This window comes from Heliangelus exortis, chromosome 17, assembly GCF_036169615.1.
Source record: "Heliangelus exortis chromosome 17, bHelExo1.hap1, whole genome shotgun sequence".
In the NCBI taxonomy this organism is placed as follows: domain Eukaryota; kingdom Metazoa; phylum Chordata; class Aves; order Apodiformes; family Trochilidae; genus Heliangelus; species Heliangelus exortis.
This window is the reverse complement of record NC_092438.1, coordinates 7,933,367-7,956,344: the sequence shown is the minus strand read 5'-3', so window position 1 is coordinate 7,956,344 and position 22,978 is coordinate 7,933,367. Positions and strand designations below refer to the sequence as shown.

At 49.2% G+C, this 22,978-nt stretch overlaps 1 protein-coding gene across 2 annotated transcripts; it reads left to right on the top strand.

The window, feature by feature from the left end:
* Positions 1 to 30: 30 nt before the first annotated feature.
* Positions 31 to 22,274, top strand: MICALL2 (MICAL like 2). Of its 2 annotated transcripts, XM_071761347.1 has the most exons (17): positions 31 to 318; positions 6,413 to 6,461; positions 8,878 to 9,019; positions 10,900 to 11,051; positions 11,638 to 11,759; positions 11,987 to 12,655; positions 12,856 to 13,031; positions 13,872 to 13,947; positions 14,269 to 14,384; positions 14,878 to 15,027; positions 17,674 to 17,729; positions 18,227 to 18,350; positions 18,692 to 18,782; positions 19,138 to 19,211; positions 19,526 to 19,640; positions 20,601 to 20,647; positions 20,736 to 22,274. In XM_071761347.1, the coding sequence occupies exons 1-17, from the start codon at positions 176 to 178 to the stop codon at positions 20,834 to 20,836; spliced, it is 2,403 nt and encodes an 800-aa protein (XP_071617448.1). In that variant the 5' UTR covers positions 31 to 175; the 3' UTR covers positions 20,837 to 22,274. The 2 variants fall into 2 exon arrangements, with proteins under 2 accessions (XP_071617448.1, XP_071617447.1); XM_071761346.1 differs by lacking the exons at positions 31 to 318; positions 6,413 to 6,461 and adding an exon at positions 7,470 to 7,665.
* Positions 22,275 to 22,978: the final 704 nt, after the last annotated feature.

The following is a 22,978-nucleotide window of genomic DNA, read 5'->3' as shown; positions in this document are numbered from 1 at the left end:
TCGGCCCCGGGGCGAGGCGGAGGGAGGCCCTGCGGGGCAGCCGCCCGCCCCTCTCCCCGCCCTCTCCCCGCCGGTAGCCGCACGCCCGCAGCCCGCGGCTCGGCAGCGCTCGGGGCTCCGGGAGAGCCGTCCCGGGGGACGGGGGCTGCTGCCTCTTCCCCGCTTCCCCCAGAGCATGGCGGCCATCCAGAACCTACAGCTGTGGTGCAAGCAGCAGTGCGAGGGCTACCGCGATGTCAGCATCACCAACATGACCACCTCCTTCCGCGACGGCCTCGCCTTTTGCGCCATCCTCCACCGGCACCGGCCCGACCTCATGTGAGTACCCTCGCCGGACGTCGAGGCCAAGACCCTCGGCTGCCAGCTTGGGCTGCGCTCAGCTCCACACCGAGCTGCAGACCCCAGCCCTCCATCCCGCATGGCCTTTCCCAGGGGAGCTTTTCCGTGGGGGATGCTGCAGTCGGGCAGCCCTGGCCGGGAGCTCTGCTTGTACCCACGCTGAAAATCTCCAAGTGAAGAGCTCTGCTCGCTGCCTACATGCCTACATTTTTTTTTCTTTTTATTTTTCTTTTTTTTTTCTTTTTCCTCTTTATATTTTTCATTTTTCCCATTTATTCTCTCTCTAGCTGAAACATAAATATTTTCAATGAGTCCTTTCCATTGTAAGGCAAGCCCAGGCAGCAGTGCCTTGGGAAGTGTTTCCTTCTTTGCTGTTCATGTTTGCTCAGGCAGGGCTTTCCTTGCTCAGCCTGTCAGCAGCTCAGCTGTGTGTGAGCTGGGAAGTGAGGGCTATTTAAACAAAATTCAATAAAAAGGTCGGGCCTGGCAACTGCTGGATTCCTGCACTCGTTTTTCCCATCTAGAGCTCTGTCTGGGAGAGGCAAAGTGGTTTCCACCCCTTGCTGCTGCCCTGTAGGTTTTGGCCTGCCTCTGCCCAAATGCTAAGACCTGGAAAGGTGAATGGCCAGAGGGAGACAGAGATCCTGCTTCCTATGTGTGCTTTTTGTTTCACTTCGGGGCTCTTTGGACTTTGTGGGGGGACACACACACACAGCTGAGGCAGGAGGTCAAGGCACAAGGGAGCAAAGATTGCCCACAAGTATTGATTTAAGCAGAGGTCTGTCCCAGCCAGATGTGTCCAACTGGTAGAGAACCAGGATGGGTTTTCTGTACTGCACTTTTCCTCCTGTTCCTTGATTTTGACCATTCTCCTCATGCTCCCAGGACAGCCTGTCACTTAGGTTTGTGTGTGCAGGTCTCTTACAGATGTCTTGGTTCTGGTGGAAACCTAAGGAGAAGGTCTCCTCTTGCTTCTGTTGTGTTTAAATGTGGCAGGAGCAGGCTTGGGCAGTGGGAAGTTGGTGCTTCGGGTACTCTTTCTTTGTAGTCCCCAGTGCTTGGGCAGTCACCATGGAGTGTTGCTGTGTGTGGCTTCCTGACATTCTGTCATATCCATGTGACTCCAAATATTTCCTTTCTTTCCTGATTCAGTCACAAAGATACAAAGTACCAGGGCAGAAATGTTGATGTGACCAGGAGGTCCTCATAGAGGGAATGTGACTGCTTCCTGGCCAACTCTGCAGCTGGCCCACTCAGAGCATGGATGTAAATGGGCTTAGTGACTTGAGGGCTGGAATAATCCTGTTGACCATTTTAGTGCTGTTTATAATCCTTAAGCTATGCATCAAGGCTTGTGGATAGACACATCTTAAATGAATGTTCCTTTGCTGAAGAGGGGAAATGTTTCCTGTGACATCTGTCTGTTACCATTCATTTTCTTTTATGGGGGAAATTCTGCCTGACTTCATCCAGGACCTTAGAGAAACTCTCTGTGACTTGGACCAGCTCAGCAAAGATTTCCTGAAGGTTAAAGTCAAAGAAGCTTTTGACAGTGACCTCCCTTGTCGGTGTCAGTGGTGTAATACAGGAAAGCACCAGGTGTATCCTTGGCTGGGCAAAGTCCTGCTGGAAGGAAATTATGCTTTCAAGTGTTTGGTGGCCAGGGCTGCTGGGTGTCATGTGTCAGATCCTGGAGCTGGATTCTTGTGCAAAGTCTCCCTGAGTCTGTAAAAGCTTCTCTGGGTGTTGACAGTGCAGGAGCCACCTGCAGAGAAGTGTGGCTGGGTGCACGTGTGGCTGTGACTCCTGCTCCCAGGGGCTTCAAGTGGTGTGTCCTGAGCTCCTCCCCTTGCTTCTGGCAGAGGTCCTGGTTGCGGATTAAAAGCATCGTACAGGAAATAAAACTAGTAAAGGAAAATAGATGTTTGGAGCATTTGCTGTGTTTGCAGCAGCTCTGCTTGATAGATCACTTGCAGAACATGATTCAGTCATGGCATCAGAGTTTTGCAACAGTGTGTTTTCCATCTTGTTTTACACAAATAACATTCTTGGGCTCTGGAGTGCAGGGGATTTCTCCCTGCAGGAGCCTGAGAAATTCTCAGGAAAACTTCAAGCAATTACTCAACATGGTCATAATCACAGGCTTCTCTTGTGGGGTATGTGGCTCAGAGGACAGGCTGGTGGCAGTTTCTCCCCCCTTCCTGTTTTCTTACTGGAAAACATGGAAAATATGATAACTTCTCTCAAACTTGGCTGATGTCTCTTCGTTGTTGGTGAACAGAGCAGGCTGTGTAAAAATTTCAAATGCATTTACCACTCACTTCCCACTCACCCAAGGATGCTCTGGGGGAGGAGGGGTGCAAGTTGAGTTACCATGGAAATGGATTTCTCTTTCTGTCCCAGCTGAAGAGTGCTTTTTAGCCAGCACCAAGCAGACACACACAGTGTCTGGCAGAACCCAGATCACTTTCTGGGCTGATTACACCAGAGGAACATGAAGCCTCATGGCAGGAGGTGAGGTGTGTGATGGTGAGGGCTGTACAAGCTCCAGCCACATTTTCAGTGGCCTTGGCTGGATCAGTGGGTTAGAAGAAGCAGGGGAGCCATGCACACTGGCTCAGATATTAATGCCAGATGTTGAGGAAAGGTTTTGATTAAACTCCTTCTCTTTGTCAGGGTTGTTGCTCTTTCCCAGACTGTGAGCTGCTGTTCAGCTTGGTGTTCTGGGAATGGACTGCTTGTGAAATCCCCCTCTGGCTGCTGAGCAGCAGTGGGTGTCCATTCCTCCAGCAGCATTTCTTGGGCTGCTGTCAGCTCAGTGGGGCAGGATGAGGCTGATAGTCACCAGCATGGACCTGGAGGACCTGGGCCATGCTGGGGACAGGTTGCCTGCACTGTCCATCTCCTCAGCAAAAGGCTGGGGTGAAGCAAGAGCTGCTGCCTGCTTGGCCTCCGTAGGGTTGTGGTTTGTGTGACAATGACAGGCAAGAGGAGGATGGTTCTGGGGTCAAACAATCTCATGTGTTGTTAATCACTCCCAGCAGCACACTGAGACCAGAGCAGGCATTGCTGAGAGGAGGACAAGTGCAGGGGCCACATTTTCCACTTGGGATTCCCAGCCATGTTCCCCCTCCCTAGATTTTCTGCACCTCCAGAAAAGGTCCTGTTCCTAGCAGAGTGTGCTGGATTTGAACCCTCTGTTCAAGGACTGTGAACAGGCAAAGAGTGCTTCACTCTTTTTCAGTGATTCTTCTGACTGTGCATATCTTACAGCCTCTAGATAAAATAATACAACAGTGCTGAGAGGCAGAAGCTTTTGAGGTCATCAGGGCTCTGGGGCTTTTCTTTTGCTTTGTCTGTTCCAGGGGAAAGTTTCCAACCAAGTTAGTGCTTCCAGCAGTGGCAGCAGAGATTCCTCCTAGGGAAGCAAAGGACTGTGGCAAGGTTTGGAAGTGCTGGGGTTGTGCAGCTGGAGCAGTGGGTGCTCACAGAGATTCTGTGGGCATCAAAATGCTCAGCTACTTTTTGCTAAGAGAAGGATTTTTTGAGAGCTCAAAACTTCACTTCTATTCACATGCTGGTGAACTCCACTTTGTTTATAACACTGGAGGCCCTCTCTTGGGTCAGATTTTTATTTCTCACCTCTTTCAATTAATTCAGTTGCCTGTGTTTTCTCAGTGGAGAACTCCTGCTTCTCCATTTGTAATAGCTTTGCTTTCTTAGGATTACATTGGTCCAGAGAGCTTTGATTCCAAGAAAGGAGATGCACCAGCACGATCAATGTCTAAAAGAAATAGTCTATATAAGCAGTTCACCTGACTAACCAGAGAAGCAGTGATGCTGGGAGAGCAGGAGGCTCTTGGAAGGACCATGTAACCTGATTGTTTGCACTCTCCTGTGGGGAATAGAAGGGGATTTGAGACATTCATTGTCAGAGATTCAGATTTTTAGGTCTCTCTGACACGCCATGCAGTGTCAAGCTTCACACAACCACAGCAAACAGTATTCAGCAAAAGGCACTGATCACACAATAAATAACTCCAGTATTTTATGTTGTGTCTTGTGTGACAGCATGACTGAGGAAGCTGAAACTCCCCTTTCCTCTTGCAGGTGTTTTCCTGTGTTCAGGATGTCCCTGGGAGTGAGGCAGAGAACTGCTATCACCTCCTTCAGCTGGCTCTTAAAAAAGTTGATTTTCTTGCATGACACAAAACCGGATGATTGCAGCTATTGTTTCACTGAAGCTTTTTTGACTTGTAATTATTTTTGTTGCTCTTTTTAAATCCATTGTCTCAGGAAAGAGAACTCTCCGAGCACAAGTACTGCTTGAACAAAAACCTCTGCAAGTTCCTTTGATTTTTGCACAGGAAAAAGAATATGATTTAGAAGTGGGATGTGCCATATCTGTACGTGCTTCTTGGGGGAGTTTGACCTTTGGGTCTTATCTGTTGTTCATTCTCTCCTTATCCCACATTGCAATACCAGATGTAGGCTATGCCATCATGGGCAAACCTGTTTGAAGGAGCCTCTTGTATTTGTAATGTAATACTCCACTTTCTGTGGTAAGCAGATAAAGGACCTGGCTTGCTCCTTGCTGTTACAAGTCATGGAAAAAGTTCCCCTGCTGTGATACATATCATGTGTTTGACTCATGAATAGGTCTCTGCAAGCCAACTTTGCCCTGGCTTTCACACAGTTATCCTGCCTCCTCTCCAAGGTGAGAGACTGGTTAACAAGGGTAGGTCCACATCGTTTATAAAGGTGCTACCTACAACAGTGCAAAGTTGGTGCTGTAGCCTTTTCATCAGTGAGAATTTCCTCTCGGATACCTCTCTGTACCCTTAACTCTGTGCCAGTGGGTACAAGGGTTGTAAAGTGAAACTGGGTTTTAAGAAAGGAGTTGACCCTGCCCGCTTGCCTGGGAAGAAGGAAATGGTGTTGGAGAGCAGGGCTGCCAGCCAGCACTTGGTTTTGTATTCCCAGTTTAGCAAGTCACAGCCAGTTTAAAAGAAAGCTGACAGTGGCTGTTTCCTAAGCAAGGGACACACTCCGCTATGGGTGAGAAAACCCATTATTGTGACTCTGTTTTCAGTAGCACAAAACTCCCTCTCCTCTGTGCTTTACCCCTGCCAGGTCCCAGTTTCTGAGTTCCCAGCACAGTGGCATCTGGGCTGGAATGGAGAGAGGGAGAGCAAATCCAGGGAGCGGAGAAGAGGGAAGTGATTTCTGGGGACCTCAGAAAGGAAAAAGGATTGTTGACTTTGGCTTGTAACTGCGAACAGTAATTCTCTCTTCCTTTTCAGTTACTCATTATGATTACAAATCAAAGGTGACAAGCCCCAGGGAAAGGAGAATAAGATTCTTCAGGCAACTTTGGTGTTATCAGCTGCAGTATTGGGTTGTGGGCAGAGGTATTTCCCAGGCAGATTCCTGGTGCTGGTGGTTTTGTGGAGCTCAGGAGAAAAGAGGATTTGAAACCAGAATGTGTTTGCTGATGGAACTGGCAGCTTCTGAGATTGCAGGATCTGGGTGCATTGGAGAAGGGTGCTGTGCAGTGTGCTTTGGAGCTGAGGTCTGGCAGTGTGGAGAAAAGCAAGGATGTGGCTGTTTGGGAAGTGTTCAGGGAGAGAGTGTTGCAAAGCTGGGTGGCAGGAACCGGTGTATCTTTTCGGGGTGGGAGAGGAGCAAGGCTTGTTCTTTTTTTGATGGGGGGAAAAAAAAAAAAGAAAGCAAACCTCCTGAATCTGCATGGGATGTTTTGGCATCAGCACATCCTGTCCATGGGAGGCTGCAGGAGTCAACCCTGCAAGGGTAGATGTGCCAAAAATGTGTTGTGCTGCCTGTGGGCAGATGGCTGTGCCTGCTGGGGCTCCTGTATGTCTCAGTTCTGGGAGGTAGAGCAGGTCTGTGGCTGTCTGTGTGCTGGGATCTGCCCACACTGCTCCCTCAGAGTGGCTCTGAGAAGGCAGAATGGGATGAGGTGCTCTGCCCACTGAAGCTCAGAGGGGTTTGAGAAGCTGGAAGTGAAGCTGGCTCTACATCACCAGCCTGAAATTTGTCTCTTCTGTTTCAGAAACTTCAGCTCCCTCAGTAAAGAAAATGTGTATGAGAACAACAAGCTGGTAAGTGACATTTAAATTTTTACTTTTAGTCTAGCTTGGGACTTGGTGCTCTAGTTTGTGACTGCAGATGCAGTGTGCTGTATTCAAATCCTCTGCCTTATTCTGCATGTGTCCAGCTTTCTGACTTGTACAACACTGCCCAGGCTTGCTGGCTGCTTGAAAGCACTCTCAGACTGCTCACTGGCTGCAGTGATGCCTGTGTCAGGCATGTCCTGCTGTAACAGGAACTTGGAAGGAGGTGCTGGGGGTCAAGACATGGGCATGGATCTGTTGAGTACATGATACTCCTGAGGGACAGAACAGGAGCTGGGAGGTAGCTGGTGGAAGAGGGGAAGTGTAAAGAGTCTCCCCCCACTTCTGCTCATTTCCAGTGACTGAAGGCTGCTGGAAGGTGCAGGCATCCTAAAACCTCATCCCAACTGGACATTTCACTCCAGAATGGGGTTTGAGTTTCTCTTGTTCTCTGCACAAAGAAGGCAAAAGTTGGGCAGGCCAGTCCCCTCCTGCACTGGATTCAAGCATGAGCTTAGTGCTCCAAGGAAGGATTTTTTTTTCCTTCTTTCTCACAAAGAGAAGGGCAGTGGATTAAAATGCTTCTCTTCCCTTGGCATCCTTCCACGCAGCTTCGTTGTTGCTTGGCAGGAGCTTGGGAGGTGAATGAACCACAGCAGCTTACTTTTGTCTGGACTGTCTGACATCTCTGATTCAGTGGAGCCATCTGAGGTGGTCCTTGGCTCTGGGAGAGCTAAACTCACTTCTCCATGCACTTGGACCTGCACTGCTGAAAAATGTTACACCAAAAGAATGTGTTGCTTCTTTAAAGCCTAGCTTGGGCCAGCAGACAGAGGAAAAGGGCAACTGGGTGGTGATCTTGTTGGATGTGCAGGCAAGAGCAGTTCCTAGGAGCATGAGGATGCTGTAGTTATAGGGGACACATCATCCTAATGCTTGCTGCTCTCTGTGTGCTTCTGGCCAAACCAGTTGTGTGCAGAGAGTGTCCTCCTCTCTGTGGTCCAGGCAGCCCCTCGCACTGGTTCTGTGCCTGTCACACTGATCTCACCTATGGTGCTGTCTGGCAGGAGGTGGCATGGCCTGTGTTCTTGCTAGGCTGCACACCAGGAATGTCCACTGGTTGGACCAGTTGTGCAGCCAGTGCAATGGGGAACACTCCAAAGATGATATTAAGCACCAGGTTATGAGACAGGTGAGAGCCAGGCTGGGCTGGCAGCTGGGATGATGCAGCCAGTGGTAACTGTCTGAAAGTGTGCTTAATGTCAGCTCAGTTACATATTTACTGGGATACCCAACAGAATAAAATGGTAATTATCTTGCTAAAAAACAATGGCTGTTTGTTTCTTCTAAGTAGGAATAGTTGGCTTGTACACCACCGCTGTTTTGTGTCTGTGCCAGGGGTCGGATGCGGAGGATTTAATGTGCTCGAGTCTTTAATATGCTTCAGTCTTTCTTTAACCCTTTCACTGTAGGGTTCAGCAGTAGCCTTCCTTGTGCTTTTGCTCCTGCAAGTGCTGTTTTCCTTTGCTGTGCTGGCATTTCAAAGGGGGTGCTCCAACAGGAAGGGAAAGGATTTTTTCCTAAAAGCCAGGAAGGAAGACAGCTGGAGAAAATCCCTAGTCAAAGCCTTAGGCTGAGTTGAGCAAGTGCAAAGTTGCTTTATGGATATTGCTTTTTTCTTTTTATTTTTTTTTTCCATCCAGTAAAGGGTCTCGTTAAGAGGTAAAAGAAAATGTTTCTTCTCTCCTTTCCCTGACCTTGATCCTGCAGTTTCAAAGAAGACATCAGAAAGAGAAATATTTACCCCAAAAACATGTTAGGCAGCATGCAAACAGTTAAGCTGGAAGGAAGCTAGGTATCAGGAATTCTTTTGCATTATTCCTCTCTTCCCCCCAAGATTTCCCTTTTTTCAGATGGGGAAGAGCAGGCAGGAAGCTTTGCACAGCACTTGGAGATAGAAAGCTGCCTGCAGACACCTTCCAGCACACCGTTAATTGGGGAGTGCTCCAGGTTGGGCTGGAAGCGAGGCTGCCAGCCTGGCCTGACACATCCCCTTCTGCCAGGCCTTGCTCTTGGCATCTGTGCCCATCCAGCCAGAGGCAGGCTGGAGGATGAGAAGGGGAAGCCCAGGTGAGTTCCTCTGCAGTGAGCTCTGGCCAGCTTGCCAGGCCAGATTTTTGGCTCCCTGCCTGAATTTCTCAACGCGATGGCTGGAAGCCACGGCTCCATCGGTTCCTGCAGCAGCCATGGGATGTAGGAGTTAAAGTGGGGCAGCTGTTCCCCAGTAGAGTTATTATTTGAGCAGGGGTGTTTGCAGTGGAGTTTCTTACTTCTGATGAGGAACAGCCTGGGCTGGACAAGACTGCCTTGTTTTTATTATTTATTTATTTTTCCCCCTCTCCAGGCATTTCGAGTGGCGGAGGAGGAGCTGGGGATCCCAGCCCTGCTGGAAGCAGAGGATATGGTTGCTCTGAGGGTACCAGACAGGCTGAGCATCCTCACCTATGTATCCCAGTATTATAACTACTTCCATGGACGGTCTCCTAGTAAGTACCATATTCCCAGGAGGGGGGTGGGAAATCAAAATCGACAGCACAGAGGCCTTTTTATTTGAATGGAGGATCTGACCTCTTTACACACTGGCCTACAGTAGCACCAGTACTTTTGGAAGGGCACAGGGCTGTACCTTGTCTTAAAACTAGCACCTTTAAATTTAGTATGCAATCTTAAATTTCTTACAGTTCAGCCATACAGCAGCAGTGAAGGTTCCCCTCCACAGTCCCCAACTCAGCTTTCTTTTCTCAAACACTTTCATGCCTACTCTAGTCCTTGCCACACCAGAGGGCTGGTGAGAACACCAAGTCTGACAAGGCTGAACTTGTCTGTGTGGCTGTGCCAATGTAACAGCATCCGTGGCAGGGCTTGTACAGCACAACAGTGCTGATGGAAGGAAGCAGAAGAAAATGACCCCCTGAACTGGCATAATTGTGATAGCAATTCTTTCAAACATGAAACAGGCCACAGAGCTGTTATAAGGCATTATACCCACGTACTGAGGAGTTTAACTGGGCTCACAGGAGCATTATCATAGACTTGGTTTATATTTGGCTTTAAGCTCTTACAAAATGAAATAATACGATAAACCAATTTCACAGGTTCCTCCAGAGGAAACTTTAGAAAGTGGGACATGAATGACTTAACTGGTTAAGGTGAATCTAGATTGAAAAGACAGATACGTATTGAAAACATCCCACATCTTAGAAAGAAAGCACAATTCACTCCAAGAGCTGCCTCTAATACCTCTAATACTCTTCTCCCTTCTCCACCTCTTTATACATTGAAGCATGCTTTATTTCTCCCTCCATAACCTCTTCCCTCCAGCCTCTTCATTTTTTATGTCTTGTTTTAAAACCAGGCTGACTGAAGTCAAACAAAGTCCATTGTGTGTGACAACTAGTGCAAATCTGGGTCAGTTTGGGGTCTTTGTCTCCTCCCCCCAGCAATTTGCCCACCACGTCATCAAGCACAGCACATTTTTATAATCTCTGGTGTCCCACAAAACACACTGCTTGCATTCCTGTTGCTGTGTGTGTCTGAAAATGAGCCCAGCCAGGAATGTGCCCTCTGACACCAAGCAGCCTCCTGATACCACAGTCGTGCCCTTCACATTGGTTCCAGCAGGACACTCAGCCTCAGGGAGGCTGAGCTGCCAGTATCCTAGTGGGGTCGTGCATTTGCAGAAGAACAGAGCAGAATCCCCCCCATCTTTATGCTGGGAAGTGAGGGGACAGCTTGAGCCTAAACCATGTGCTGGGTTGGCTGTCACAAGTCCACTGTCAGTGTGGTGACAGGGCCCTGGGTGTTTGTTTGGACAGCTGCCTTTATTGAGAGAAGGCTGCCGGGAACTCTGCTTCCTCTCTGCTCCCTGCCCAGCCTCCCTCTGTATTTACCAAGAAGGTTATAATCCCTTTACAGACTGGTGGTTATTTTATTGGTTGCTCTTAAAGTGAAGCTGTGGGTCAACTGTATCCCACAAGGAACATGTAGACATCTCATTCAGGAGAACAAGTTGTGCAAAAATAACGTCCCTGAGAGACAGATCGAGGGGTCTTGTCTGTAGAAACTGTGTACGAAGCCTCCCTGGGCTTCTCAGGCCATGGGGAATCATTCCTTGCTTCATTGAAGTGTGTTTGGGATTCTCTTTCCTCTACCTGTTGTGAATGTAGAGTGGTTCTTTTTAATCTGAGAAGAGGATTGGGCATTTGCAGTTTTCTTGAGGCAAGTCCAGTCAGTTCATGCAGCAGATCCACTGTGGCATCTCCAAGCCTCTGTCATCAAATTATCCATTTTTAGGGATTATTTCTATGGGTTTTGTATGGGTTTTCCTCATGTTATCTTAAAATCTTCCCTTTTTCCTTTCTTCCAGTTGGAGGCATGGCTGGAATCAAGCGTCCTTCCTCTGAACCTCAGGAGCAGCCTCTTGGGAAGAAAGCTGTTTCAGAGCCTCCTAAGCCAGTGCTTCCAAAACTACCTCCTGCCCACCCACCAGCCAGAGCTCAGCCAAAGGAAACCTCCCTAGTAAGAAACAGGGTTTGGGGTGTTGTTTATACCTTCAGTCTCTAAATATTCATCTCATTACATGGGGGATTTAATCCAGAGGTCTGGTTGGTTACTGCACAGATTGAGGTGGCGGTTGTTGGGAAGCCATCACAAGCTGGGATTCATCTAGTGGTGAATAGGACATGACTGTGATGTTCCTAGATTGGGGGTGGAAATGTTTAACAAAATGTATTGTTTTTGCTAGAAAGCACTGATTTAATTCTTGGAAACAGTTTCAAAGCAGAGCAGGAACAAAATGAGGGTGAAAGCAGGGAAGCTTCTTTGTCACCAGGGTAAGGACCTTTCCCAGCTAATTCAAATCATGCATTTCTGCACTTCAGTTTCCCACAGGCAGACAAAACACCCTGGTCCTCTGCCTTTGCTGGGAGCAACTTCTCCTTACTCTATCCTCCCCGTGGCTGTTCCACTTCAGATGAACCAAGGGGCCAGAATTTTCTGGGCATCACTTCTCTGCCCCAGCCCACTGGCTGTGCATGTCAAATGTGCACCTGGGACCTCTATGGTGTTGCCTGCTCCTCACCCTTTTTCTGCTTTTTCCCCACAGAAAGGGGTCCTGGCAGAGAGTGGGAACATCCCCAGCAGCAGCTGTGGGGTCTGTGGGAGCCACGTGCACCTGGTGCAGCGCTGCTTGGTGGCTGGGAAGCTCTATCACAGGAACTGCTTCAGGTAGAGTTGGGGACAGGGGTTTGGGGCTTGCAGAGGGGCAGCCTTGTTCCTTTGGGGATGGAGGGGAGGGGGGACTGTGTGGGCACTCGAGGGAATGGATTTCACAGCCTGCGTGGTACCTTCACCCACCCTGTGCTGGCAGTGGAAGCTGTGCCTGCACTCTCAGCTGTGTCTCAAAGACCTCCCAGTGCTCCAGAGATGTTTTCTGACACTTTTCTTATCCACAGATGCAGGCAGTGTTGGAACGTGCTCCTTCCTGGAAGCTACAAAGCTGGGCCTGAGCCTGGTACCTTCATCTGTACCAGCCACCAGCAGCCAGACAATGTCCAGATCTCTGGTCTCTCCAGCACTGGGAACAAACCTGAGAGCACCCCAGCCCCTACTGCTGCCAAGACGTTCCAGAAAGCAGCAGAACCCAAGAAATCAGAGCAGGTGTTGAAGAAACCCAGCCAGGAAGGCCTTACTAATTCAACCAAGCCATCTGTTTCATCTTCTGGAAGCTCTGGCTTCAAAAGCATAAATACTTCATGGTCCTCTTCAGCTGTAAATAAATCAGATGACTGCAAAGGTATCCCACTAGGAAATAAAACAGATCACCGTGAGGCCCCAGCAGGGCCTCTTTGGACAACCTCCACAACAAAAATACAGCAAGCCAGGGAAAATTTTTTTCGGTCGTTGGAGACCTCCAGCAATAAAACCTCTGACACTAAAAACCAAGTCCCTTCTTTTCATGGCCTTGATAAAACTGCCTCTGCCAGAACCAGTACTGGGTTCAGTTCAGCAAGTACTGAGAAGGATCAGGCACGTAACCACATTATACAGGCTCTGGCTGGATCAAACATCTCTCCAAACAGGCCAGTAGGACTCAGTTCCATTGGCACCTCAGTGTCCAGCAGGTGAGAACTGTTTCTCTTTCCCTTTTTGTACTCCTATGATGACTCTTGAGATAACCTGGAGAAGTCCCTGCATCTTTCTACCCTTGTCCCTGACTGCTCTTGTGGTTGAGATTTAAGAGACTCATCCAAGTCTTTGGAACAGAGGCCACTAAATGGTCGGTCCTTTCAAAACAACTCATCAGTTTTGTTTTTTTTTGCAGTGGCAAGTTTTCTCCCCCTAGTTCTCAGTGGCAGAGTCCAGCTCCAAAAGCACAGCCCAGCAAAACAGGGTATACAGCACCAAAACAGGAAAAGATTACAGACCCTCTGCCCAAGAGCCAGAATGCCAGCAAACCTCTTGATTCTGTGCACAAGCCAGGGTCAAAAGGCATCAAAGGTGAGATGACTGGTTCACACACAGCTCTGCCTGGACACTGTGTGCCAGCTTTGTGCCTTTCTCTTGGACAATTACAAAGAATGTGTCAGTGACTCCTGCACTCTCTATTTTATGGCCACACGAGGGTTTTCTGAGTTCTGGGGCTCAACATATTTTCATTTGTTCCAGTGCAATTGCTCCCTCTAGCATAGCAAATTTTTCTTCTCTGAGGATCTCCAGGTATTTGAAGTTGTACCAGCTGTCATCAAATGTTGGAATCATGATGGATTTCAGAGGCTTATGTAGGCTTTCCCAGAGAGGAGACCTTGCCAGAACTTCAGGATGATTTTGTGATTGCAGTTGGGGCTCACTCAGCCTCCTTGTCTGTTTGGAACTGAGCTTGCACCATGGTGACTGCACAGGGGGCTGAGGGATGATGTTCTGGGGGTATCCAGTGTCTCAACCACTTCCAGATGGCCTTTTTTTGGGCCAGAAGCAGTATCTGTCTGCAGTTTGTGGGGTGTTATGTCTCCCCTGCTTCATGCCTCATCCTTTTGTCCCTGAAACCTGAACTGTTGCTGTTGAACATTGCTGTTCATTTACACTGTGGCTGTGTTTCTGTAGCTGCAAAGGGTTAAAGTGTTTGAGCCAAAAGGGGAAAAATGCCACCAAGGTTATTTACTGCCTATTGTACATGTGTCTGCCCATGTTAAACTTGTTGAAGTGGTGCTGGTTTGCTGCAATAATATTATAGTATCTACCCCAGTGGATAACTTATCTCCTAACATCTCTTGAGACACAAATCTGGCTTGTTTCTTTTTATTAGATCTGAAATTACCTTGTTTTGTCCTTTCTTTTTAGGAAGCCTGGCTGTTGGTGAAGACAAGTCTGAGAGCCCAGCAGAGTGGAGATCTCTGTTGAAGCCTGCAGCCAACAAGTGAGTGTCTTGGAGCTGATGGGTCTCTGTGACAAGAGAATGGGAATGTCCATATCTGCAGCTGTGTGTGGTGCTGCAGGTTTCTGTGCTGATAGGAGAGAAGACCTCCTGTGTTTTAATGCTTCTCTGTTTTCAACTATGCGGTGGAAGAGGCAAAGGCTTTCATTTCTGGGGAGGGAAAGCATATTTCAAGTTGCTGGACTCTTCATTAGAAAAGCGTGACCCTCCTGGATGGAGATCCCACTGAGGAAGTCCAGAATAGTTCCTGTGGACCACTCTACAAGAAGGATGGTTTCCTACCTTTGTCTTTCTTCTTTGCAGAGACCAAGGTGGCTCTAAGAAACCTACTCATAACTCCCAGGTGGGAACAGGGAGCTCAGCACACGAGGAGAAAAAGCCAAGTCCATTAGTTGTCCCATCAGCAAAGCAGGACTCTGGTATGAAGGATACAAGCTTTGCCTTCATTTTGGTAGGCAGGCAGGGGCAGGCATGAGTGCTGCAAGGCACAAATAAGGTGAAAGACTGCACTGCTTTCAGGAATTTTTTTCTCTCAGTACCTGCTTTGGTCCTTTATTTGGGGAGTCATCCTTCCCCAAGGAGATGTTCTTTACAGGGTGCCCTTCTTCTGCAAGACAGCTAGCAAGATTTTGCTTACTCTCTCTTGCATAAATGTGCAATGGTGAGAAATCTTGGGGATGGTTCCCAACAGTTCATTCCTCTCCTCTACCCTTCTTATACTCTGATCTTCTAACTGGTGGCTTCTCGCTGTTTCCTCTGAGTTTTGCCCCTTGCTACCAGTGAGAGAGAACCAGGACTAGAAATGAAGGTGACTAATGAGGAGAACCAGAGATGCTGGGCAATAAAGGGATTTTTATAAGATGAGAGTTGAAATTTCTTACTCAACACCTGCCTGTGCTTCTTAATCTCCAGCTTCATCTGGTGGATTCACGAAGAAAAAGTTGATCCCCAGCTCAGATCTTATCAGGAGCTGTCAGAATTCAAAGCAAGGCTGGGAAGACCCGGGGGGCTCTGCCAAGAAGGAGGAAGAGGGCAACCAATTGAAGAAAAGCACTGCCACGTGTAAGGTCTCTCCTGCCTGCTTAAAGGCATTCTCTCCTCTGCACTGTCAGGACAGCCTGAGTGGTCAGTGTGGGAGATGTGTTCCTGAGTTTTCTGTGGCTGTTGTGATGGGGGAAAAAAAATCTGTGTCATTAATTTTTATTAGCCATCTTGGCTTAAGCAGGAACCAGCCAGACCAGAGAATTCTGTGGGAAGGGAAAAAATTAAAATAGGGATTGTCAGGGTCACTGCCCTGTCATTCTTTATACTCAAAGCTATGAAGAGGACCATCTCCTAATTTGGGGAACTAGAATCTAGTTGATGCCTCTCTTCCCCTTCAATTGAGTGGCTTTGGGAAATGAAAGGAATGCAGAGAACTGTCAGCCAAGGACTCCAGCTGGCAGGACCCACTGTAGCAGCAGCCAAGGCTGATGCTTCTGGGACTTTCAAATATGTCCTGACCAGTTTGTCCCTTCCCTTTGTCCAGTTTCTTACTCCTGTATCTTCAGCCATAGCTTTACTCTGCACCTCTCCTCCTTTGCCCAGTTGTCCCAATACAATGCAAATGAAATTTTCTGGAAGGATCTCGATCTTTGCTGCTGTCCTGTTTACTTGACTTGTTTGTTCTTCCCTTTCTTTACCCTGTCTGGCATAACAAGTGTTACCTGTTTGGGCTAGAAGGTCCTCACAGTAATGCTCAGCCCTGGCTCTGATGTTTGTCTTGGAGCTTGCAGGATGAGTCCCAGTGACTGAGTGGCTTCCTTTAGTATTGGTTACCGGGTTCCAGCATTGTTCTTTGCTTGAACCTCTGATAGCAACAAAACATTCAAACTCCAGCTGTGGTGCCTTTTTTAAAAGCTTAGCATGCCTCCACTGCCATCATTTTCCCAAAACTTTCCATCCCTCTCTTTTTTTCTCCTCATACTCAGCCACATGGTTCAGCATTACATCTTTCCCAGGCAGTGAGTTGTTAAGATAAGGGAGGCTGCTGGGTAATGCCCACTCTGGGAAGCTTTCCCAGGAAGTCTCCCCACATTTTTCATGTGTGTGCAAGTCTCCCATCAGGAAGGCTGTTCTCTTGCTGCTCTCCCTTGGCAGCCTGTGGATTAAGGACAGATCTGTTGCTCCTCTGCACAGGTCTCAGCACCCAGAGAGAGTCTGTGAAGTCAGCTGCCATTCCTGCCCTTAGTCCTGTTTGGGGCTGTGGATGATGAGCATTTCTGTAGATCATTAGTTTTCTTTGGCGTAGGTAGCATTTTCTTTTCAGAAAGGAGGCTCCAGGGTTTTCCTGCCAACTGTCCTACTTCCAGTTTGCAGGCAAGCAGCCAACCCATCTCGTGTCTGTCAAGACAGAACTTGAGGATATCGGGGGATATCAGACCCTGAGCTGGTCGGGACAGCATCATTTTACAAGCTGTTCCTCTCCAGTGACCTTGTCCTTCTTGCAGCTTCCTATCTTGGTTGGAGATGCTGCAGAGAGCAGCCAGAAGGAGCCTGAAGATGCAGGGCTGAGCTGGGAAAGGGTGGTGCTCCATCTTGGAGGAACCTTTAGGAGAAGTGGGAGTCAGAGGTGGTGTGTGAGCAGCAAACCAGCGACATCCAGAGGGAAGAGATCCTGATGGAGGGCAGCAGTGCAGGGACAACAGAGCTGGTTGCCACATCCAGCACTCTTCCTGGGAAATGCAATTAGAGGCAGGACTGGACAATTGGAGAACTGTCCTTGAGCTCTTCCTCGAGTCAGCACCAATTGCCAGAGGCTCTCAGGAGGCTCCTCTAATCTGCCTGTCCTATCTTTCTCCTTGTGTGTGCTGAGCCTGCACTGCTGTTGCCTTCCTTACAGCCCTGCTCTTTTGAAACCAGAGTTTTCCTTCCTATCACATCATCCACGTACGCTTCTGTTCTCTCTCTGTGGTAATTATCCAGCCCATCCCCTCGGGTATCCAAATACCTCACACTCTTCTGTAGTTATCCCTGCAGCACAGTTGGGCAGAGGAAGCTGAGGCACAGTGGAACAAACACACATTGCGTAAGAATTGATTTTAAGAGGTGTCCAGGGCTTGAATAATGCTGTGTAGTGGGGCCTGAGGGACTTCTCACCTAGGAAGTGTTTTGTGGAAGGAACTGAACCTTAGTTTCCTGAGACTTGTGCTGAGGTCCCCTAGACCATCTTTGTTTCATCAGTATTTACTGGTACATCTTTGTACAAGAGCACTAGAGGGGCGTTTTTAAATGTGTCTTGGCTTTTCCTGTAACAGTAACCCCATATTTCCGTTGTATATTTTGGAAGCTTAATAAAGGTTGGGTTTTCCCACAGTAAGGATCTTCAAGTATTAATGAGATAATGAATGAACATGGAAGTTAATAGTTTTGAGTGCAAGTTCCCAAGTCACACCTGAGTTAGGTGAGTGCCTATGGCCTGAGGGTGCAGGCAGCACCCTGTGACCAGAGAGTGTCTGAGTGTCCAGAAACGAGGTGTAAATCGGGCTCTGCTGATTCCTGCAGACACAGCTCTCCCCTTCATCAGACATGCTGATGCATATGTGTAGTCAGTGCCTTCTTTTGTTTGACAGGGACCTGTTGTGCTCTCTGGTGCTATAGGCTCTGTCCCACAACATTTTTTTAAGTTTGTTACTGCAATTCTCTTTTTTTTTTTTCCTTCCATTTTAGTTAAACCCTCTGTTCCAAAAAGCATCCAGACCCCTGAAGCAGTGTCACCAACTAAGGTATGGCTGGAAACCAGGTGTAAGGGGCACATGCTGGAGTTGCTGGTTATCCTGCTGGAGTCCTTGCCCAGAAATACCTGAGGCTGTCTTATTGGCAGGTTTTATACGAATTTCCAGAGAAGGGGTGAAAGGCTCTGTGACAGAGACAAGATGGAGAGACTGCCTGTTACCTCCGCAGGAGGACAATAGGGCCTGGAATAAGGCAGAGACAAACAAAGATCTGGTAGACATAGTCTCCCCCAAAAAAGGAGGGGGAATGTCTGTGGATTGACAAGAGTGAGTAGATGTTATCACCCACAGTGACTATATCACAGTGGTTTAATGTAGCAGTGGCCACTGCTCCGGTGTGAGCTCTGCATCTCTGCTGACACAGCCCTTTCAGGACATGGCTCTGCAGTTGGGCTCCTTATGTCATTTTCCATCTCTGTTAGGACTGTGACCTCAGCAGGGAGTCTGAGAGCACTAAGCTGTATTTGGTCCTACTTTTGTTTTCCTAGCTGCACCCAGACTATCTTCCTGAGGAGGAAATCCAGAAGAAGGTGTGTGAGATTGAGAAGCAACTGGATGAGCTGGAACTGAAAGGAGTGGATCTGGAGAAGCAGCTGCGTGACTGTGAGGGAGGTAAAGGAGTCCAGGGGACAGCTCTGTTATGGTGGGGAGGTGTGAGGCTCCTGTCCCATTCCTGGGTCATCATGGCTCAGGTTTCACAGCGCAGAGTTGAGCCAGTGACATGGAAGATGATCTGGGTGTTCTGAGGTAGAGTGCTTACTGAATAATCCTTGAATATTCAGCAGCTGCATAATTTCCGTTGCATCCAGGAGTACCAAAGATGAGCTGTTTTCACTTGAGCTTGCCTATAGCCCATTTAAGTTATCCTAGGCTCTGTCTTGGATGTATGTTTAAGTTGGAAGACTGCACTGATGCAGCTTCTGAAGGAGTCTTGCCCTTTGTCTCCTTTGCAGATGAGTCTGAGGATGCCCTCATGGTGGATTGGTTCAAACTGATCCATGAGAAGCAGCTGCTGCTCAGACAGGAATCGGAGCTCATGTACAAGTAAGTGCAACCAGAAATTCATCCTTCTGCTTGGGCACTTTGCAGTAAGCAGGGCAAGTGAGGGAACATGGCAGCCCCCAAAAAATAACATGCCAATTGGTGGGATGAGGGAGGGCTTGAGGACATCTCTGGGAGAACTGCCAGCATACATCAGATACAGGCTGATGGGCACTGTTGAGCACTGATAAGCTCGTGGGGAAGGAAACCTTACATATGCAATGGAGAAAGATTCCCCTTCATCTGCCCCTTCTCCAGTGGTGGGCAACATAGAGATGAGGCTTAAATACCATATGAGAAGGTTCCAGCCCTGAGGCATGGAGAGGCAGTAACTCATCATTTCCACGGTTCTTTCTAGGATGAAACAGCAGAAGTTGGAGGAGCAGCAGTGGAACATTGAGACAGAGCTGCGACACCTGATGAGCAAGCCAGGTAAGAGCTGACTGCACTGAGAGTCCTGCTGGCTGCATGGAGCCTTCTGCTCTGCACACAGAGCTGGGGTGGCCTTCAGAGCTGAAGGACACTGCCAGGGATGGCAGTCTCACTGGGAAGATCTCCTGGCTTCGGAGCTGTTAGGTGCAGACTCCCTGTAACACCCAACCCACCCTCTCTGAGAGGATGCCAGGTGTGCCCTGGGCATGAGGATAACAACATTTGGGTCTGTACCAGGGACTTGCTGGACCAGGGTGGAAGCAGGATCTGCAGTGGGAAGTTACTCACTTGGGCTTCTCTTGTCTCTTGTGCAGAGGATTTGAAGACACCCAGGGAGAGAGAGCGAGAAAAGGAGCTGCTGGAGTCCTACCTGAACACGGTCAATGATCGGAATGATATCGTGGAGTGCCTGGATGAGGACAGACTCAGGTGAGGGCCCTTGGGCAGTGGGAGATGTGCCAACACTAGGGATGACTTACAATGGACTCTCTCCTCTGCCCAGGCTGTAGGGCTGGATGGATGGCTGTAATCCATTCTGCACCATGAGAGCTGGGTGGTGACTTGTCACCAACCATCTTGTCCTAAATCCTGCTTCCATTGCTTTCTTGGTAGCTGTGAGAAAGTGAGATCAGAACTGCATGTCATGTTTGCTGCTCTCTCAAGCTAATGCTGCTCCAAGGACAAGTGAGACGAGGACAAAACAAAATGTAGAAGGCGGGAAGAAGAGAGAGAGAGGATGGAGATGAGGAGAATGGAGACAGTGTGGGAGCTGCAGGAGGACTCTGGGAACATGAAGCCAGGAATGTGTTGGTCTGATGCAGAGAAAGAACAGATAGAGCTGAGTGTTGGATCTCCCCCAAGTTCAAAGGGAGGCTGCTGTGTCAAGTAGCTGGATCTGTGCCTCGTTTTGCTGAGAGCAGACCTCAGGGCATGGACTCCAGCTCAAGGATTCTATTAATCCCCAGGCTTTTGGCTCTTGCCCAGGCCCAAGGAGGTAGCAGTGAGTTCATGCCCAATTGCAGTGAGCACCTTGGGCTGCTGGTGTCTCACCCTCTGTACATCTTCTGGGTGTGGTGGTGTCTCACAACTTGGGAACTTGGATGATTCATAGGTCAGCTCTGGGAAGGGCCTCCATGCTGCAGTGCTGGACTGCCACAGGCTGGAAATCCCCACCCCCCCCCCCACTTTCAAGGCAACCACTTGTAATTTCCTAATGTCTATGGCTCCTCTAACTCTTGAGGTTTTTTTTCCTGAACCTCTCTTGAGGTGTGCTGTGGAGGTTGTTCATTTATTACTGGGGGAATAACAGCAGCCTTTACGTGTTTTTTTTTGAGGTCTGCCACTTGTGGTGAAACACAGCAGAATTTTCTAATTTCTATTCCATTACAGAGAACAAGAGGAGGATCAGGTGTTGGCAGACATGATCCAGAGGTTGGGTAAGGGCCCTTTCTACTCTGATGGAGCAGCAGTGGGTGGCACTCGGGCTGTGGGTCTCAACCTGCTCAGTGTTTGCTCCTTCTGCAGATGGATCTCTTGAGAGCCAGGAGTCAGAGAAGAAGAAGAACAACAAGTTCCGTTTGTCCAAAATATGGAAGCAGAAAAATAAGAGTAAAGTGCAGGAGTGATGTTCCCCTGCCCAGCATCTGAGAGAGTGGGATCAAAGGAATGTTCCATCTACACTGCTGCTTGCCTGAAGTCGTGCAGGACTGTGGGGCAGCTCCTCTGCTTTCTGACTTGGAGACTGTAGGTTTGTGGACCAAAGAGACAGTGTGAGCATGGAATCTGAGGGCACTTTTTTGCAGAAGATTGACTTTTAAGACTGTTTTCCTTCTTTGGACCTAGTTCAAGAGCTGACTTCAGCCTTGTTGGCAGCTCAGGAGGGCAGAGCTCTATTTGCCCATCCTCTGCTTGAGTCATTACAGTCCTGAATGTGGGAGCATGGCACTGCATGTCACCCCTCAGTGTCCCCCTCATGCCATCCAGGGCTGTGCCAAGCACACTGCATTGGTGTGAAAGAGCAGCTCTCCCTTCCTCCCTCTCTCCCTCCCTGTGTTTGAAGTGGCTCTGTCCAGGATCAGTGACACAAAGAGGGAGGTGCTATGGGGCATGAGACATAAAGGGCCTCTCCCCTAGCCCAGTACAAACTGGAGCTGCAGGCTGGCAGAGAGCAAAACCATCTCCCTCTCCATGGGGAGGGATGTCCTAGACCCAGAGAGGTTTCAGTGACAGTGCTGGGTCCAGACCTCCTTTTGGGCGTTGTTGTAGGCTGGTTTCTCAAAGCCATGAGGGGTTGCTCACTGCTTCATTCCCTCTATGGGGGAGATTTTTAGCTTCTTTATTTCTCTGACTGCACAGCAAAGCATTGTAGCCCATCCTGCTGAAAATTAACAGAAGTCTTCTTTTAACAACTAGGTGCTAATTTGGAGCAGAAGGGAATTCCTGGGTTTGCCTCACCCCTGTGTCTTCTGCATGGGACCACCACCTCGATTCCTGAGGCTCTGTCCCTGGGGTGCCAGCGCCCTCAGGAGGTGCTGTCGTTCCCCTGGGTGGGACACAGCAGTATTTGAGCAGGTCCTAGGCTGATGGCAGTGTCTTTCCACTTTTCCCTCAGTCCAGTGACTGCAGCCAGACACCTGCCCTGTGTGCCAGCATCCTCCCTTCCCAGTAAAGCTGTGTAGCAGGGTTGGAGTCAGGCAGGGAAAGATCCCATTGATTCCTGATGCCTCTAGCACTGCTATGTGTGCCTTTCCCTCCTCCCTGCAAGTCAGGTCCAATGAGATTTCGCCGGGTCCTGTTTCCCACCTGGGTCTGGGACTTTGCTGGGAGTTTTGGTGCCCGCTGTGCCCGGTGGAAAATCGGAGGCGATGCGTCCCTACCCCACGAGGTGGCAGTGGGACTCTCTGTCCCAGGCAGCCCGCCCGGAGCACCGCAGGAGCGTTCTCCGTGAGGTACCAAGTGCCCGAGGGGGTTCCTGGTGCCCACAGCGTGTGCCTTGTGTGTGCATCTCCTGGGTCACCCCTGAGCTGCATATGCTGTTGTCCAATAAAGAGTTGCTGAAGCAAATCCCGGAGTCCCAGCAGGAGTTTGGGTGGATGTTGTGGCTGCCCTGGTGGCTGTCAGCAGTGAGAATTCCTCTTTGGAGATGGGTGGGAGCAGGAGGGAGGTGGACCTGTGATGGAGAGGATCCTCTGCCCAGAGCTTGCAGACCAACTGCAGGTCCTGGAGAGCAGCAGAGCCAGGGAGAAGGTGCTGACATTGGGTGCTGGCATGCTTGGGCTTCACCATCCTGGTATACTTTTGGGAAGCAATGCCTTTTCTGGGGCTGTGTGTAAAGGGGAGGGACCTTCCAGACCAGGGCATTAGCATCACATCCCCAGAGTTAAATTGGCCTGCACGGGCTGTCAGCTGGGAGGGGGGAGATGGAACCACCTCTGCAGAAGGAGAGAGACTTCCTCGTGAATGCTTCCCTCTCCCACCCAAACAGTCACTGGCTGTCAACATGGGGACAACTCAGCTTGTCCCTCTTCCCTCTAGCTTGAATTTGGGACTCAAAGGATTTGCATTTCCACCACTCCCTTAATCCAAGGCTTAAAATGAGCACCAGAGGAACTAAGCTGTTGGCTAAGGGGGAGAAAGGGAACAGCTTTTTTCCAGCTGCTTGCTTTCAGCTGAGCAGATTCCCCTGCCTGACCCCCCATTTGCTCTCCCAGCACAGGCAATTTTGCTCACCCTGTGGACGTTCTCCGTGAGGCAAACTAGGAGGATTT